Here is a 20,577-nt window from a genome sequence, read left to right as displayed (position 1 = left end):
ACCTCATCTATTAATCTGTCCATCACCACTGCAAACAAGGAGGGACTCCACTAAAGGGCTCGATTAAAGATGCAGTTGCTTCTATTCACAAAACCACATGATCGGCCTTATATATCGACAATAAATCCAAAATGTTTGGGGGGTTTTTTCTGCTTTATTCAACAAACCTTTATTTTTTTGTGATTTAATGGTTTTCTAGATTGCACACATATCATCTGATTGATTATTTAGCTACAACGCTATTATCTTTTGACAATAACCTTTAAAAAGGGCAGTGTGATATTACTTTAAGTGTCCCACACTCCCTATATTTTTTTACTTTTTCCTTTTAACCACTAATGCACCACACACATACAGTGTCTCATTGCCTTCTTCTCTGTATGTGCATGCTGTCTTGCAATTTAATGAATGGAAATAGTCTCTTACCTCACTTAGTGCTGTGCCATGTGGCAGCCACAACAAAGTGATCACAAACCACAAGGGCGAAAATAAATTGCTAGAGGAAGGGAAAAAAAACGCCATTTCTAGAATAGTGGGAGATACTGCCTCCTGTGCACCATCCTATGCTATGATACGTTACAGGCACATGCAAGATAGTGTGATTGTTACATAGCTCTTATTCTCTAACAAAAGTAAGATGAAGGTCAGAGGCATGTCCAAAGTCAGAGGCAACTGAATCATTATCTAAAGCTGTGCATTTTTCCAGTTATTATATTTTCTTATTATTAGTTTAGAATATATTTAGCACTCTAGAGCTATGAATCTGTGATTAATAATTTTACCCCTTTTGCAAGCTGTTAATAGAGTTCCTCACTTTTTAATCATTTTACTGTCACAACAAGTCATGCTGCTAATTTTTATATCAACCGTCCACCCACTACCACCACTGATAAATCCCTTCTTTCAGTTTTAAAATAGGGTTTATCTGTTATTCTGTGGTTATGGCGAATAGAGAAAGGGGAAATAAATGTGCTCATTACTGGGAAACACTACTGTTTCACATGCACCTGAAAAAATCCCCAGAAGTAAAAAATTGGAGGTAATGTCTTATAAATATACCATCCACATAGCTAGTCGATTCCATGCAACTTATTTGATGTGATTAAACAGCTGCGATGTTTTTTAAATGTGTCAAATTAAATTATGTGTTATTGTAAAACGGTCTCCAATACTAATACTGTTTTAATACTGTCATTATATCACCTGAATATTCTCTGTAAATTAAATTTAATGAAACATACAGCAGGTATCAAGTTTGGTTTAATTCTCTTCATATGTGACCCTAACCCTCTAACAACTATTTAAAACAAATATGGGTTAAAGTGGGGTTTAGTATTTGAAATTACTTGCCATTTAAAAAAAAGACTACTCAATTTATGCTTACTTCTTTGTACTTATTATCTGGGTAGATGAAACATGAACACAACATGAACTGAAACATTTACATTTGCTTCATGAGCACATCACACAGATGAGAAGGAAAAGGGATTTGGTAAAGGTTTAAGTGGGTCATTGGATGTCTGTATTTTCTTATTACTGAGCACTGACTGCACCATCACTGGAAGCGAAGCCAGACTGCAGGATGTGAAAAATGAACCAATTCATTAGTAATATTATTATTACATGTATTAACCTACCAATGTCCCAGCACCTTCGGTAACCCACTTTAACCCTTGCGTGTAAAGCAAAAGAATAATAGGGTCATGCTCTGGTTACCATGAACATTGGGATAACTGCTTATGCTGAGTCCCATATTAAAAAGCATTACAGAAAATAAGTTCTAACAAAAGTTCTAACAAAATGCACAGATTTCTTATTTATTTATTTATGGTTTATCACTTGCTGAACTCCACTGCAGTTAATACCATGTTTTTTAGGTGTGCCTTGTTTGTGCCACGTTGGACCCCTTGCCTCAGAACTACCTTCAAACATGCCTCAGAGATTGTGGTCCATATTAACATGATAGCATGATTGTTGCTAATCTGTTGGATCAGTGCAGAGAATCTACTATCACCATCCCAAAGGCGCTCTAGAACTGGTGACTGTAGAGGCCATATGAGTAACGAGAACTTGTTGTAATTTCAAGAAACCAGTTTGAGATCATTTGAGCTTTGTGACATGGTGGGTTATCCTGCTTGAAGGGATGAACATAGTAAGCAGCAATACTATTCTGCTGATGTAGCCAACTTCCGTCAAGGTTTGATGTGTTGTTCCTTCAGAGATGCTCTTCTGCAGACTCTAGTTGGTAATGAGTGGTTATTCAAGTGTCTGTTGTCTTCCTATCAGCTCAAAGCAGTCTGGCCATTCTCCTCTGACCTTTAGCAGCAACTGCCACTCAATGAATAGTTTAGATTTTTCAGCCCATTCTTTGTAAACCCTAGAGACAGTCGTGGAAAATCAATACTTAGATACTTATACTTAGAAATACTCAGAAAACCCGTCTGGCATCATCCAATGTTGCATCTGGGGGGTGATGGAAGTCCCAAAGAGCCACAAAAAGAACTTGTCAATAAAGAATGGATGTTGTGTTTATTATTCAACAGATTTACAAACACACCAGTATGAAATAATCTTGGGGTGAGCTAAGGCCAAAATAACAAACACATGGAGCTGCCTACCAATGCAAACTGAGATAACCTACAGAGAAGAAACAAATGCGTTACCTCCCCATGCTGATATAAACAAGAGAAAAAAGTCAAACTTCACAAGTTAGAGCAAACACTAGTGTAGCTGGTTTGATGATGGGGAAAATAAAATGAAATATGCAGTGTGATAGGCTGAATAGATATTTGCATCAACAAAGAGTTGATGCAAATATCAACAAAGCTAACATATATCTACAGGGTTATAAATGATGAATCGTGATTAAAACACACATTACCTTACATATTTTCCCCCTCACAAAACCGATCGATGCTCTGCTTCTTTTCTTTTTGTCTCAGTGCAGTACTTGTTTTGGTTCTTTTTCTAACTTCGCTCAGTGTTTCACTATGGGAATTGCCTCGGCGTGACCAACTAAAGAAGTTCCAATGACACCACGTCTGTCTATGACAGACCTGTCGAGCCACGCTCAGGGCTCCACCCCCACATTCTAACATGGCCGACCAGCCCCTCCTAACTCATTCTTGCTTTTGTCCTGTGAGAAACTACTTTGAGCTCCCTCAGCGCATCCAGGCTAACTTGATTAGCTGCTTAACAGTTCTCAGGTGTCCCGTGTAGGAGTATGTCGCCGAACGCAGTTTTTCTGGTTCCAGTTTGGATCATGCTGAGTAAGTCCTACGAAAGAAGTGTACTTATAGCTACATTGTGGAACAGCAATCGCATCAGGCGAGCTGTTCCAGCGGTTCCTGGTTTTAGTTATTGAGGTGGCGGACGTTGTGTAACTCGGGCTAACGCGTTATGGCGAGCTGTTCTTTCAGTGTCCGGCTAGCATTAACTTGTTAGCAGGCCACAAACCATTTTAGTGTCTCGTTAGCTTGTAGTCGACCAAGGGTTCAGTTAGCATTAAGTTGCTAACAATATTGGCTAGTGGAGTGCAGCTAACGTGTCACGACGAGCTGACTCCCGTGGTGACTAGCTCGGATTTAACCCCCGCTGCTAGTCCTAGCTACGTACAGGCTAACGTGTCGCGACGAGCCTGGTGTAGCCTAGTCTCACGCCTTTCCTCTAACCATGTCTTTGGCTCCTACTCCTGCCAAATGGTCGGAACCGAAGGCCAAAGAGGCTGTATCCCGCCCGTGCCTCACATCATGCTGTCATCTCGGGCAGGGAACCTCATCCAAAGTGCATCTTCTGTATGGGTGCCAAGTAGGGATGCAAGAAAATATCGATACAACGAAATATCGCGATATTTCGCGCAATGATACTGAATCGATATTTAAAATCCGTGTTATCGATTTTTTTAATTGAAAAATGACATGCATTTACTGTTTATTTCTTTTGCATGTTGGAATTCAAACTCCGGCCACTGGTTTGCAGTTTTCACCGCCTTTACTATAACGTAAAAACGAGGTCTCGCGATAACTGTAGAAGCGTCTAGTTTGCCAAAAGAACAAAGTAGAACAGTCAGTGGACGTGTGTGATGCTAGCTAACTGATGACTGAAGAGGAGAGAATACAGCCGGCCCCCGCAGCTTTCAAAGCTGATGTGTGGACTTATTTTGGATTTAGGACAAAAGAAGGCAGTAAAGACTATGACAAGAGCTATGCAGTCTGTAAAATCTGCACCGCCAGAGTCAAATATTCCGGTAACACAACAAATTTACGAACACATGTGTCTAGACACCATAGCGACCTAGCGTCAAATGCTAATTTTAAAACGAAACGAGGTGATCCCTCTCAACGGACAATTGAAGAAGTTAACTTTTCGAAACTACCAGCAACTTCAACTCGTGCAACAAAAATAACGCAGTCAGTACTTGTTTTTATTTGCAAAGACATGCGCCCTCTGAGTGTTGTGGAGAATAAAGGATTTCGTAATATGATTAAAACGCTGGAGCCCCGTTACACCGTTCCTTCTCGACAACACATCACGGACATCGCTCTGCCAAAGTTGTACCAAGAAGTCAAAGCGACAGTGCTGGACTCTCTCAGCTCGGCTGAGACAGTTGCTCTGACATGCGACGCTTGGACTTCGAGAGCCACTGAATCGTACGTAACTGTTACAGCACATCACATAACGGATCAGTGGAACCATCAGTCTCATGTACTACAAACCCGAGCCATGCATGACAGTCACACAGGTGAGCAGATTGCAGCGTTACTAACTGACGCTGTGGCTGAATGGGGATTGAACGCAAAGGACCTTGTTGTTGTTACCGATAATGCACCAAACATGGCTCTCGCGGCTAGACTTGCAGGCATGACGCACATACAATATTTTGCACGCAGTCTGAATCTCGCCTCACAGAAAGCACTGAAAATACAATCCGTGGTGCGACTTCTCGGGAGGATCCGACGTGTAACAGCCTTTTTCAGGCGCAGCACCACAGCCAGCAACCAGTTGAAGCAGAAACAGTGCCTCCTTCAGCTACCAGCTCACAGATTGATCACGGACATAATTACAACATGGAACAGCTCCTATGATATGATAGAACGATTTTTAGAACAGCAACCAGCCATCTGTGCAGCTCTGCTTTCTGCAGAAGTTAGGAAGAGTGAAAAAGAAATTTTCACATTAAGTGAATCTGACATCACATGTGCAGAAGAAGTTGTCAGGGCACTCAAGCCTATGAAGGACGCCACCCTGGTGATGTCAGAGGAGAGTATGCCAACCCTGTCCATCATTGCTCCTCTTCATTCCAAGCTTGTGATGGGTGCACAAGAAAGTGTTGATGATACACCGACAGTAAGGGACATTAAGACTGCCATAGCAGAAGATCTGGGAAAGAGATATGTAAATGAGAGGGAGACACTATGGATGGCATCAACTGTTGATCCTCGGTTTAAGGACCTGCCCTTCCTGTCTGAAGCAGAGACCAGTGAGACCTATTCCAGACTGTTGGACACTGTGGTGACTGTGATAAAGAAGGAAGAAAATGTAAGTAAATAAATTAATTTATTTGGAAAAATTCAACTGAAGTTATAAGCAAGTGAATACAGTAAAAAGCAAAAAAAAAAAATGCATATTGATGACATTTGTCATCAAATATTAGTGAAAAACAGGGTGAATCTTGGATTTGAATTTTGACTTTCTGACATTAATACTATTTGAATTTAATGTTTTTCAGCAGCAAAAGAATGAGGAGACTGACAAACAGGTGGAGGAAGAGAATGCCACAAAGGAGGCTCATCACCCACATATCAAAGACAACTTTGACTCCATCCCTCGGCCACCCCTAAAGAGACAGAGGACCTCATGTGCATTGGTGGACTTGCTCGGAGCTACGTTTGCCTCTACTAGTGACAATACTGCACCAAAATCAGAACATGATGTTGCTGCAGCTGAGATCAAGAGGTATAGAGATGAGACCCCTTTGCCTCTCACAGGAAATCCTCTCAGTTGGTGGAAGGACCATGAACAGGAATACCCTCAGCTATCCAAAGTAGCAAGGAGTTTCCTATGCATTCCTGGAACAAGTGTCTCTGCAGAGAGAGTTTTCTCCTCTGCAGGAGACATAGTAAATGCACAGAGAAGTGTCCTGAGAGCTGACCATGTCGATCAGCTTGTATTCCTGCACAAAAATCTGGAAATTGAAAAATAAACACTGAGAAAACACTACACATGTAAAATCTCTGATATGAGAATGTTTGACATTTTGGTTGAGTCTCATAAGCACTTTTATTTAGATGAGTAAATTCCTTTTTTCAGGTTGTACTAAAAGTGTTCCATTGATGAACACTGCAGAGCTGTACTTTATTTTATTAACACTTAGTTGTAATAGCACTTTACATTTTTTGTTAATGTTTACTTGGATGGATTCTTCAAGCAGTTTCATTTTTGATTTATATTTGTTTATGTTAAGGTCACATAAAAATTACTTTGTTTTGATGCTCCATAGAGCAGTTTTTGGATAAGTATTTTACAATCATAGTACTTAGAAAGACTTCAGTGTTACATGTTTACTTTTTTCATGTTAAAAAATACTTGATATTTCAGTAAAGTAGTTTTTGTTTGTTTATTTGACATGACTTCTAATAAGGCAGATGTTAATTTCTCCATTCATTTTGAACTTAGAGAGTGTTTTTGTTTCAGATGTTTCATGTCAAGCATTAAACAGTTTGGACTGTTTACTGTGAGTTTTCCTAATTAAATTTAGTCCTACTAAACACAAATATCGTCTGGCTTTTAGTATTGCAATATATCGTATCGTATCGTCTACCCTGTATTATGATACATATTGTATCGCCAGATTCTTGCCAATACACACCCCTAGTGCCAAGCATGCTCAGGCTTCACTGGCGAACCCTCAGGGATGCCCACACTGCATGTTGATGCCAGAGAAAGTCCTGGAAAGGAGGCTGAGAGTAGCAGTAACGAACAGTCAGGACCTCTGCCTGTCGGCCGCTACTGCTACAAGTGATATCCGTCATCCGCGAGCCTCCACAAGCTGGGCGGACATGATGAAAGAAGAGTCCCCGCTCATGCCCCCATCGTTCAAGGACCTCCTCGATCAAAACGTGGGTGAGCTGGGTGGTGAGGACACGGAGGGCAATGCCAACTCTGACCTCCTCGACCTAGAGGACATGGATGAGGAGGAGGATGACTCTACCTTTCCTCCCCAGCAGTCCAGGCCACCAAGTGGGGCTGAAGTTGCACCCCCGGTGGACAGCAATTTGTACGAGGTCTGCAAACGGGCTGCTACCAAGCTAGACATGCCATGGCCAGCCGCCCAGGATGCCAAAGGGGCAGAACGGGACCTGTATGACAGCAAGAGGCTCCCACCAGCCTTGCCACCATTGAAGCAGCTTCTGCCAGCAGTCCCAGCCTTCGTGAAAGAAATTAGTCACTATTGGTCAAGCCCTTTTAAAAGCAAGATTCTGACCAAGGGCTGCTCTGAGCTTGAGATCCAGGGGATGGGTGAACTGGGGATGACCGAACCCCCAGCTGTCAGTGGTGTATCACCTTCACCCTAACCGCAGGGCAATCTCAGCTTCTTCTAGCATTTCTTTGCCCAGCAAGATGGATCGCCTCACGGCATCTATTTATCAAAGGATGTACAAATATGCTGCACTGCTCTGGAAGACATGGGCTGTCAGCTTGACTCAGGTTCCCCAAACCCAGCCCTCTGGGATGAAATCTGCGTGGTTAATGATCTCATTCTTCGATCCTCCAGGGGAGCAGTCCAAGGGTGTGGCCATGTTATGTCCCTTGCAGTCTCGGGTGAGAGAGCCTTGTGGCTAAACCTGTCAAGCTTAGGTGATGCTCAGAAGGCTGAGGTTATGGATGCAGCCTGTGACCCAACCAAGGGTCTCTTTGGCCCAGCACTGGATAGAATGAGAGAGACAAGCACCCGCAGAAAGCAGGAGGGAGAAGCATTCAACCTCTGCTTACCCAGAAAACCTAACCCTCAGCCCCAGCAGGTGCCAAGAGCTGGCTTTGTGGCAATAGCAGCAGCTGTGAGAGGGAGTGGGGCCAGAATGCAGAGAGGAGCAGGAGGCCTGCAGTCTGCCCGCCAGGCCAAGGTAGAGAACCAAAGACCTTGGGGCAAGCATTCCTTCGCAGCAGCTGCTGCAAAGAACAAGCCGTCACACCCCGGAGAGGGAAAAAAAGAAGTGGTCAGTCAAATTCAAATTCAAATTTTATTTGTCACGTACACAGTCATACACAGTACGATATGCAGTGAAATGCTTAGACAACTGCTCGTGACCTAAAGAAAAAAAGAAAAGGCTATGAATAAGATAGGAAATAAATGTGAAAATTAAAAAGGGTAAATCTAGTCTAGCAAACCTGCATCATTCTGTGTCACCCCTCTCTTCTCCTCTTCTCCCCCAAAGAGAAGGAAGGTGTTAGAAGGGGTAACAAAATCACTCCAAGATTCAGGGTCTCTGGAAGTTTCCAGTTCACCAGGAGCACCCTCTCAGTCTCCTCCTCCAGTTCAGGGAGGACGGACTTGTGGACAAATGGCACAGTGTCACCAAGCACTGCCCAGAGTCACCGGGCACTTCAATGTGTTTTGGGGGTAACAAAAGAGTTTGTCAAGGGCAGAATATACCCCCGGTTTGAAAATAAAAACAAAAGAAAATCACTGCCATTTGTCTTTGTCCCCAGCGTGGAGAGCTCACGCTCTTCCCGAGGGGGACAGCCCAAACTCCTCCTCTGTTTGGCTGGCCTGAGCGACCTCCTGAGCGACCGTGGCTCAGGGGGTTGGGAAGCGCATCTGTAACCGGAAGGTCGCTGGTTCGATCCCTGGGCTCTCTGTCCTGGTCGTTGTGTCCTTGGGCAAGACACTTCACCTATCGCCTACTGGTGATGGCCAGAGTGGCCGATGGCGTGATATGGCAGCCTTGCTTCTGTCAGTCTGCACCAGGTCAGCTGTGGCTACAACTGTAGCTTGCCTCCACCACCAACAACAACAACAACAATCTTTATTTATAGAGCACATTTAAAAGCCAAGGGCATGCCAAAGTGCTTTACATAAAAGAATAAAACAATTAACACTATGATATCAGAGTCATATAAGTGTGGAATTATGTTCACAGGTAAAAACCACTAATAAGAGTAAACTATAGCACATAGCTATAGCAAAGTAAAGCTGTATCATCAAACACAGTGATAGAGAACATAGACAACGCAAGACAACGCAAGACAAACAGAAAAATTAATAGAATAACTCACTGCAAACAAGGCCAGTATTTAACTGGTAGAAAAAGCAAGTTCAAACAGATATGTTTTAAGCCGTGATTTAAAAGATTGAATAGAATCAGACGCCCGGATACCAATCGGAAGATTGTTCCACAGCTCAGGTGCAGCTAGAGCAAACGCTCGATCACCTCTAGACTTCAAACGAGATCTGGGCTGAACCAACAATAACTGTGAGGATGATCTTAGAGCCCTCGCAGGAGCATATGAGTTTAAGAGTTCCTTAAGATAGCTTGGTCCTGTGTTATTAGTAATTTTAAAAGTAAGCAACAGAATTTTAAATTGAATACGAAATTTCACAGGCAACCAGTGCAGATCAGCAAGGACGGGAGTGATGTGAGCAAACTTCTTAGTTTTAGTTAAAATGCGTGCAGCGGCATTCTGGACTGTCTGTAATCTATGTAGAAGGGTAGAGTGGAGACCAAAATAAAGTGAATTACAATAATCTAGCCTTGACATTACAAAGGCATGGATGAGCTTTTCCAGATCATTGTGCGGGATATAGTGTTTGGCCTTAGAAATAAGGCGAAGTTGGTAAAAGCTGGATCTGACGACAGCAGACACTTGTTTATCAAGTTTAAATGAGCTGTCAAGTAGCACACCCAGATTTCTAACAGTGTCAGAGAAGGAGCTAGTGAGAAAACCAAAGGCATCATGAAGTTTGGCACGGAGAGCGTCACTACCAAAGATCATAATTTCAGTTTTCTTATCATTAAGGATAAGAGTATTTGCCAGAAGCCATTGCTTGACCTCACACATGCACTCTCGAAAGCTACTCAAGGACAGAGCTAGATCATCATTTAACTCAAAATAAATCTGGATGTCGTCGGCATAATAATGAAACGCAATGTGGTATTTCTCAAAGATAGCGCTTAAAGGAAGCATATATAATGAGAACAGGGTAGGGCCTAACACAGATCCCTGAGGGACACCACAGCAAACAGGTACAGCGGAAGAAGACGAGGTGGCCAATTGAACCGAAGAGAGCCGATTGGAGAGGTAAGATTTAAACCAATCCAAGGCAGCGCCCTTGATGCCTACAGTGTGCTCTAGTCTCTCCAATAATATGTTATGGTCAACCATGTCAAATGCCGATGAAAGATCCAATAGCACTAGGACAGAGGGGCGTCCATTGTCAGCCATTAATAAAAGGTCATTAAAAACTCGGAGCAGCGCTGATTCAGTGCTGTGATGTTGTTTGAAGGCCGATTGAAATTTATCATTAATGTTATTCTCATCCAGGTAGGTCTGAAGTTGAAGCAGAACTACCTTCTCAAGAATTTTGGCCACGAAGGGAAGCTTAGAAATCGGCCTATAGTTGGCATAATCATTTTGATCGAGATTACTTTTTTTAAGAACAGGTTGGATTATAGCATGTTTAAAAGCTGATGGTACATAACCGGAAAGCAAGGAAGAGTTCAATATGGACAATAGACAAGGTCCAATTGCACTAAAACAGTCCTTGACTATACGGGATGGAAGAACATCATGTACAAGATTAGTATTGTTCAGTTTCTCAATTAGATGCTTCAGAGTAGGGAGAGAAACAGGTTCAAATTGACAAAAAGTAGTAGAGCACTCAGGAATGGACATACGATCTGTCACCAAAGGAAGAGTAGATTTAAGAAATACGACTTTGTCAAAAAAATAACTTGAAAATTTTTCACAAAGACCCGGGGAGCACGGCAGAGGCATAGAGGGGCAGGGGTTGACCACAGAGTTAAAAATTTTAAATAAAATTCGAGGATTGTTGCCATTGGTGGTGATAATTTTAGATAGGAAAGCTGCTTTTGCCGCTCTGGCAGCTGATTGAAACTTCAAGCAGCTAATACATAAAATGTCATATGATGACTGGAGATTATCTTTCCTCCACCTCCTCTCATCCCGCCGACACATACGTCGTAAAGCGCGAACAGAATCATTTAACCAACATTGTGAGTAGGTTCTGGGGCGTTTCATTTTGATAGGTGCTACAGTGTCAAGAATAGAGGAGCATGTAGTTAAAAAAGTATTGGCAAAATTCTCAAGCGTATGTGGGATAAGACAATCTGACAATCTGAGTGTATGAATGTGAGAGTGAATGAATAGTGGAATTGTAAAGCACTTTGGGTGCCTTGAAAAGCGTTATATAAATGCAATCCATTATTAATATAGTAGTCGTGGTAATCACACGACCACTTTAAGATGACAAAGTAACAAGGTGATATATAACAGTTTTTAAATTGTGTCGACAGGCGACATAAAACCAGTCATGATAAACACTATATACGCTGTGTTTTTTCCTCAATAGTTTCGTCACGTTTACTGTCTAAGGACAGCGCTAGCAAGCACTCTCTGCTTATGAGCAAAGAATAAAAAAACAAAAAACAGCCCATTCGTGTAGGTGGAAAAATATACCATGTCAACCAATCAAAAATGATATGGCAACATGACATTTGGTTGTTTAGGAAGAGGGGGGAGTTTTAGGAGTGACGGCGAGAGAGAGAAAGAAAGACAGCAAAAAAAGAGAGAGAGCGAGTTTTGAGATGTGAGAGATTTGTGACATTTAGCGTGTTTGGAGTGTGTAGTTAATGTGTTGTCTTGTGTAGTTAGTGTGTAGTGTTGTGGACAGTTTTGTGTTGTGTGTCAGAACAAAGAGGCGACTGCTGTCTCCAGGTAGAAAACAGGAGTGATACACCTGCTGCTGTCAGACCTGCAGGTCTGTGATGTTCTCCTTTATAGTGGACAGAAATTATTTTTTTGGAGTGGCATAAATAATTTGTGTGGCACCTTATTGAATGCAGAACACCTGACCCCACTCTGGACCCCAGAGGGTTAAACATTTTTTTAAAGTAACGCAATAGTTACTTTTTAAGTAATTAATTACTTTTAGAATCTTGTAACTTAGTTACTAACTCAGTTACTTTTTTGAGGAAGTAACTAGTAACTATAATTAATTACTTTTTCAAAGTAACTTGCCCAACACTGGACATCACACTACCGCATCTTCAGGGGCCCTCTCGCAGCACGGCTGAAGCGGTGGCGCACATGGGCAGTTCATCCCTGGGTCTTGTCAACCATTTTCCCATGGTTACAGACTACAGTTTGCGGTAAAACCACCACGATTCAGCGGAGTGTTAACTTCAGTGGCAATTCAGCAAATGTGCTGCAGGATGAAATATCCTCCCTGTAACACAAACAGGCGATCAGAGCAGTGCCGAGCGAAGAAGCTCAGCAGGGCTTTTACTCCCGCTATTTCCTCATCCCGAAAAAGGACGGAACATCGCTCCGTCCTATTCTGGATCTGCATGTGTTAAACAAGCATTTGAGAAAGTACACATTCAGAATGCTCACACACAAAACACTTTGTCGCTCATTGCACACAGGCGATTGGTTTATTACAATCGACCTCTCAGATGCATATTTTCACATCGCCATTTATTCTCCACACAGGAAATATCTCAGGTTCGCTTATCAGAGTGTAGCGTACGAGTTTCAAACTATCCCATTCGGGCTATCCTTAGCCCCGAGGGTGTTCAGCAAATGTGTGGAGCGCTGTCTCCGTTAAGGAACAGCCGCATCAGAGTATTCTCTTACATAGACGATTATCTAATATGCTCACGATCGCGCAAGCAGGCAATCAAAGATTCCGGGGTGGTAGTGAATCACCTCACGGTGCTCTGTTTCACAATCAACCTGGAAAAGAGCAGGGGTACCTCTTGGGGCAGTATCACCCAGGGTGACACTGACCACAGATGCATCTCTGTCACGTTGGCGTGCAATTATGATGGGCAGAGCAGGATATGGCATTTGGTAACAGAGACAGGCTCTGAATCACATAAATGTGCTATAGCCCCGCGCGGTGCTCCTAGCCGCATTTTCTGCCATATCTCCAGGGGCAACATGTTTTAGTGAAAATAGACAACTCCACGGTAGTTGCTTATACAGTATCAACCCCCAGGGCGGTACCTGTTCCCGGCAGCTACACAGGTTAGCCAGGGAAATAATTGTGTGGAGAAGCACACGGCTCATCTCCCTTCAAGCAACTCACATGCCAGGAATTCTGAACAGGGGGGCGGACCTCCACTGTTCGGAGAATGGAGGCTTCACCCACAGGTGGTGGAGCAGATTTGGCAGAGATACGGCCGGGTTGCCGTAGATCTCTTTGCCTCGCAAGAAAGCACACATTGCCCACTGTTTTTCTCCCTGTCAGACGCAGATGCGCATGGGGAAATATACCATCCTTATCCAGACCAGGTTGCTGTCTTGGACTGGCCCATGAAAGGTGGAATTTGAAGGCGACAGGCATGCCTTCGAAGTTTATTGAAACCATTCAGAATGCTAAAGCCTCGTCCACTCATTCCATTTACAGCAGTAAATGAAAAGCGGATAATCCCTTTCCAGTGTTCATTGGTGGAGCTGTTGTGTTTTCTTCAGGACTTGCTAGACAAAGGGAGAGCTCCTTCCACCATAAAGGTCTATTTAGCAGCTATTTCAGCCTGTCACGTGGGGTTTGGTGATAAACCTGCTGGTCAGCACCCTCTGGTATGTCACTTCATGAGGGGGGCGCGTCGAACGCTCCCAGTCTGTAGACCACTGGTCTCTTTATGTGATCTGTCAGTCGTTTTAGACGCCCTCTCCCACCACCCCTTTGACCCTATCGGGGCAGTGGGGTTGAAGTTTCTCTCTCTTAAAACTGCTCTGCTGTTGGCTCTAAGCACAGCCAAGCGAGTTAGTGAATTACAGGTTCTGTCTATTCACCCTTCTTGTCTACAGCTGGCCCTGGGACTCACTAAAGCAAGTCTGAGGCCTAACCCAGCCTTTGTCTCTAAGGATATTTGTGCGGCAGCAAGCTGGGCTATACCACACACGTTTGTCCGGTTTTATCGGCTGGATGTTGCACAGTCATATGTTGATGTTGCACCTGGCTCAGGCAGTGCTGGATTCTGTTGCCTCAGGTTTGACCTGAGATCCTGGAGTAGTACAGGAGCGTAGCTTCGGGAGCTAGCGCAATCCAGGAGTGGGCCATATCTCCCATAGTGAAACAACGAGCGAAGTTAGAAAAAGAATGTTGGGTTACTTAACGTAATCCCTGGTTCTTTGATAACAGAGTGAGGTGTTTCACCAACAGTTCCCTCCTTGATAAGGCACAGAAAGAAATCTGCTTGGAAATAGTTAGGAGGGGCTGGTCGGCCATGGTAGAATGAGGGGGCGGAGCCCTGAGCACGGCTCGACAGGTCTGTCATAGACAGACGTGGTGTCATTGGAGCTTCTGTAGTTGGTCATGCCAAGGCGATTCCCATAGTGAAACACGTTATTTTGTCTTCCATTATGTTTTCCAATTCTTCCATTGTGTTTTGTGAGATTTTATTTTTATTTTATTGCTTCTGTTGTGGTTTGTTTGACTTCCATTGTGTTATTTGTGCTTTTGCAGTGTTTTTCTGTTCGCTGGTGTTTTCTTACGTTGCAGTGTATTTGACCGCTCAGGGCCACCCTAGGTAAGGACCTGTCACAATATATTTGTATGTGTCCCTCTACATTTGCAGCAAAATCTTAAAAAAATAGAATCTAAAATGTGGGTTGGGGGGGGGTCTTTTGTTTTGTTGTTGTTTTTAGGTGAGAATCACAGAGAGTTCAGCACCACATTTTGACCTTGTATGCGTACTCAACACTGTAGAGTGGTAGGGTTCCAAAACACTGTAGAGTGGACACACAACAGACTGTTTTTCTGTTTCAAAATATTTACCTATTGTTGTTCATTTTCACCTTTAGACCTGTGCTCCCTGTCACCGGCCAAGAGAAACAAAACAACAGAGGGGAAGAGAAGAGGAAACGATGCTCAAAAGAAACTTAAAAAAAATGAAAGAGGATGCACTGGATCCAAATCATAAATTAATCACTAGTTTAGTCTGCTGCATGTCAAGTCAAATGAAATTAAGCTGAAGTACCGCTCTTTAGTGTCCACAGAGGTCTTCACAATGCCATTATTTTAAATTAATACCAAAGGACAACAAACAATAGCCATCTAAAAGCGCAAGAAAACGTTTTATAAGGAAATAACTATGGAAGAAACTGCTTAACGGGTCTGACAGAGAGGGAACTATTCCAGGAGAGTCACGCATAGAATGGGCACAGACAGGGGGTTAATGAAGATTAAATGCTCGTAAAAACTTGGAATATATTAGCAGGGGAAAAAAAGTAGAACACCACAGTGTGTTGATGTTTTTGCTGCATCAGTATGCCATTGCTATTTTTATGTACAAATGACAAACAAAAAAGAAATTTGTGTGCTGAGTTTCAGTTCATTCCTCAATCATTTTTATTGTTGTTTGGGATCGATGGGGCATGGTGTGAGTAATAACAAAGCAAAGTAGTAGTGGTAATGTAGACGGTCGGTGCATTTAATTTAGGAGGTTTTATACAGTGAGTGTCTAGCTGGTTGAAATCTATGTTACAGCTTCGGTTCTTAAGAATAGCTCATGACTGACTGTATGTAATTATGAGGGCAATTCCAGTATTTGCTACAAATTTAACTGGCACTAAAAGGTGTGACTGCAGAGGAATACCAATTCAGAGAATGTAATAGATAAAAATATTATCAGCCACATTTGGTTGATGTCTCCTCCTCAAGGACCAATATTAGATAATGCTCTGATGAGGAGGCTGCAATGAGGCTGTACAGGAAAGCTCAAAGGCTTAGCAGCAGTGTTGGTCAAGTTACTTGAAAAAAGTAATCAGTAACTAATTACTGATTACTTCCCCAAAAAAGTAATCCCGTTACTTTACTGATTACTTATTTTCAAAAGTAATTAATTACTTAGTTACTTAGTTACTTTTTAAAAACACGATTTACAACCTGAATAGGTGATAAAGCGATTCAGCCCAATTCTACTTTTTCTGCATAATCCATCATACAAAATGTAATCAAATGGAAAAGTCTCTCTTTTTTAACTTGTTTTATCAGTTTTAATCTTTTAACTTTATGCATCAAGCAAAAATTTAATTATATGCAACATTCTCTGACTTGAATGAATTAGTTTAACATTTAAACCTATTTTCTACACATTCCAGCACATAAAATAAAATATTTTTTGTGTTTACACTCACTCTTTCAAATAGATGCAAGTAAAACACAGCAGAAAATAAATAAAGTCAAAGACTCAGCGGTCCTGTTGCTCTATTTTCACCTGTAAAGCAGGACTGGGGTAGGCGGAGGTTTACCCTGGTGCAGGTGTGCCGCGGTCAGTTGAAGAATCCGCGAGTTTCTCTGTGAGTTTCCCATTACGTCATAGCGCACTCGGTGCTTGCTTGGAAGTTTACGGGTTTTTTTTCGCTGTAAAAAGAAGTTTTCTTCCCACGCACGATGGACGCTAATGTTTTTGTCACTTTTTATGGAATCAAACTCAAAGTAAGGTCAGTACTTTCACGCTTTAAACGCTGCACGCTCATACTCTCTCCCGCACTCGATATGTGAACCATTGTTGATCTGCACACAGCTGTTGTCACTAACGGCGCACTCGCTTACGTCACTGTCATGAGACATTCTCGCAAAAAATCACGGTTTTGGTAACGCAGTAACGCAGCGTTCCGATGGGAAAGTAACGGTAATCTAATTACCGTTTTTGCAATAGTAATCCCTTACTTTACTCGTTACTTGAAAAAAGTAATCAGATTACAGTAACGCATTACAAGTAACGCGTTACTGCCCATCTCTGCTTAGCAGTGACAGGTCACACAGGTAGGTGCATCTCCCATCGTCTGAGTAACCCGAAGAATATTATTATTATTCACTGCTTTCGGCTTCATCTGCTTCTCAAAGGCTTTATTGGATAATGAATTTATAAGATAACATAAAGTATGCGTGCCGCTTTATTGCCAGGATCTCACTAGAAGGACACATTTGTAGAAATTTCTATGAAGAAAGCAAGCCAGCTTTGACTGGTTGTTATTCACAAAATCCAAGTACTGATATCTGAAACACTGACTTATAGTCACTTATAGAGAGTTAAATAACTTGTAAACACCACACAGAACTGTGTGAATTCTCCTTTTAATGTTACTGTGGTAAATTTGTTAGTGAACTTCCTATCTACCAGACACTGATAATGGCGCTTTAAAGAGTTGTTCCTGGTACTGAGTGAATGTAGTACAGTAGTTTCCAATTAGTTGCAAACATCTGTGTCCTGCAGATGGAAATGAGGCTGATGAGAGCCCAGAGACTAAACCAAAAAAATCGAGGTGCTGGCAGGAAAACAAAAACAATGGGATGAAAAACATTAGCTGCAGAACTGGGGGAGAAACCTCTTTCACATATTAGCGGATATTGATATATATATTCATAGATATTGATTAGCAGAGTGTTAAATGCTTCATTTTTTTTCTCCATTTGCCCACATGATCAGACTTCAAATTGAGAGCAATAGAATTGGACAGTAAGGCACAAGCTGTCAGTGAATGACCAGACTTCAGGCACGTCTTCCACTCCACACAGCCTCCTTTGGCAGTAACGTAATTATAGCTACAGTACCTTAGAAATCAGTCGCCTTCGCCAGGCTACCTGTCTCACAGAATGGAAAAAATACCTCGAAGCCCCAAAGAAGGGAGTGTTACTTCACCCTTCAACTTCAATCAAGGGTTGCTCCGCCAACTTAGCGTGAGAAGAACTTTTGAAGTTGTTTTTTTTTTTGAGAGTGTAGCAGCAAAGAATTGACCACAGAACACCTGTCAGGGTCAATCATGAGGCATGTAGATCACATATTCTACAGAGTGAAGTTTACCTTTCCCCAAAGACAGTACAGTCTTGTACTGTTAGTGTATCACAAGATGACGCGCTGCAGTCAATGAAATGTTGAGGGCTCTGAATATGAAATTCCTCCCTAGTGTAATAAAGTTGGAACAATAGTGTTAATCTACTTTAAAAAGCTCACTAACTGCAATGATGGGAGTAAGCACTAGAGATGGCACGATACCACTTTTTTATGTCCGATACCAATACCGATATCATAAATTTGGATATCTGCTGATACCGATATGAATCCGATATAGTGTTTTTTAATCAACAAAACTGTTTTTTTTAAATATCTTGCTGCATTTTGTATAAGTTCATACTCAAGTTTAAAACAACAACTACACTAAAGCTATTCTGTTATACCTGTATGCAAAAAAAAAATTTTCATAGTTCAGCAATACTGATCAATCTAATAAACTTAAACCTACACCATCCTCCCTATTCTGGTATTTTAAAGAGTACTTAGCATAAATATTAAGCAACCTAACTAATAGGGTTCCAACTCCCAGCAACAACAAAAATAAATAAATAAAAAATAGGGAACCACCCCTCACGCTCCACCTCATGATGCTTAATCGACGTAATCAACCTTAATTTGATGCAGTGTGAAAAAAAATGCACAGAAATCAATTATTTTTCAAGAAATATTAAATAGATTCAACATCTTTCTTCAACAAAATTGCAGACTGCACAGATGGTACCTTCCCAAAGGAAAAAGTACTATAGCTTACTAGGGTATATATATTAGACTTAATAGTCACTATATACAGTAATTGACTTCTATTAATTTTACATCAAATTAAAACTTTGGGTGTCAGATAATTATTTATTAAAAGCTAGACATTTTAAATGAGAATAAGAAAGAAAAGTATGTCTTTGTGCCCCCTTTTCCCTGTTAATGCCCTATCGGCCCACCTGGCTAAACTTTGCTAGATCCGCCCCTGCACAGTTACCAGCCGTCAGCTACGTAGAAAAAGATCCTCGAGTAGAAAGTAATATTAAATAAATTCTAACAACAGCTTATCAAGCTTAAACGTGCTGCTGTTGTTCAGCCGCTGGTTTCCTCTTTCTGGTGCAAAGTGGGCCAAAAACAAACAACAGAGACGGACTCGCCACAGAGAAGCCGATCAGCTGATCATTAAGCAGTTTCATGATTGAAGTAGCAGCAAGAAGAGGCAGTCGCTCCATATATCGTTTGTTAAGCTTAACGCAGGAATGCTTTACAAAGATTCAGAGATGGACTTACACACTTGCTTTACTTCTCTCGGGATAACTTTGTCGGAGATGAAATGCCGGGTTGCTAGCGAAGCTCCAAATGCTATCCAGACCACCAACAGGTCCCGCATGCCACAGCCGCTCTATCACGTGATGCATACTGCTCCGACGTGCTAACGTTCTGAGGTGAGTTACGGCGTGTTGCAAGTTTTGTGAGGTGCTTTCGTGATATTTAATGGATCGGATTACATTTTTTATTTTTCTCCGATATCCGATCCAGTAATTTAGGTCAGTATCGGACCGATACCGATACGTAATATCGGATCGGTCCATCTCTAGTAAGCACAGGGGGCTCTGAAAATTTTCCACACTTAGTATTTTTTTTTTACATTTGACGTCTATCATGAGCATACTGAATTGTATGTATCCTTTCTGGTCTCCCCCAGTGCACTAGGAGCCTGCAGCACAGACTACAACATAAGTGCTGAACACATCACGTATGCTTTAGGCTTTCATGCTTTCTGTAATCCTCCTGAATTTACTTTAAGACTGAACTTCTGGTCCAAAAAGCACACAATGATCTGACTCCTCAGTGCGTTTGTCACTTGCTTACGATTTATCAGCACCAGACTTCTGTGATCATGGGCGTGGGAATTTATGTTGATCCAAGAATGGAATCAAAATCTGGTGAAACTGCTTTTAGTCACTCTGCCCTGAAAATGCAGAGCGGCGTGCCAGATGACCTGTGCCCCAAATCTTAAAGAGCAGGCTCAAAACATAGCTCCTCTGCCAGGCTTTTTATTATTATTTATGTGTTTTATCCAAAGCCCTTGAGTAAGTGTGTGCTTGTCTGCGCACTCTGTTGTTGTTGTTTTTTGTTGTTGTTGTTGTGTGCCTTAATCTTGTGTCACGCATTTTGAGTTCAGTATTTTTAATAGGCAGTGTTGGGTTTTTGTGTATGAATCACTCTGAATATACCTCTGTGTGACTCCATGGGGGGTGTACAAAATAACAGAGACAGCTGACAAGTAGCCTTGAAATCAACACCACATTTCAAGCGGTTGTAATCAATATTGTTAAATCAACAGTGGATGACATGAGTACTTGTGTATGAAAGAGAATAATCAAGCAACTCCCCTCATCTCTACAAAGCTCTATAGAGTCTTTCATCTTGTTGTTTTGATTTTTCCAGACGGCTTTGGGTTCAGTCTCCCTACTTTCATCGGAATAATTTTTGAAGCCAGCGGGCACATGTTTTCATAAACCTTTTGCTGCTTCCCAAGAAGCAGATTGAG

General features: G+C 42.0%; 1 protein-coding gene across 1 annotated transcript; it reads left to right on the top strand.

Annotated features, from left to right (window-relative positions):
- The first annotated feature begins 4,704 nt into the window (after positions 1–4,704).
- On the top strand, positions 4,705–6,203 carry LOC120728935 (E3 SUMO-protein ligase ZBED1-like). Its single transcript, XM_040024184.1, has 2 exons — positions 4,705–5,538; positions 5,729–6,203. Exons 1-2 carry the CDS (start codon positions 4,723–4,725, stop codon positions 6,200–6,202), a joined length of 1,290 nt encoding a protein of 429 aa, XP_039880118.1. The 5' UTR covers positions 4,705–4,722; the 3' UTR covers position 6,203.
- The last annotated feature ends 14,374 nt before the right edge of the window (positions 6,204–20,577 follow it).

This window comes from Simochromis diagramma, unplaced genomic scaffold (assembly GCF_900408965.1).
Source record: "Simochromis diagramma unplaced genomic scaffold, fSimDia1.1 OVJJ01000302.1, whole genome shotgun sequence".
Lineage (NCBI taxonomy): Eukaryota > Metazoa > Chordata > Actinopteri > Cichliformes > Cichlidae > Simochromis > Simochromis diagramma.
Note: the sequence above shows the minus strand (reverse complement) of the source record. Positions and strands in the feature narration are given on the sequence as shown.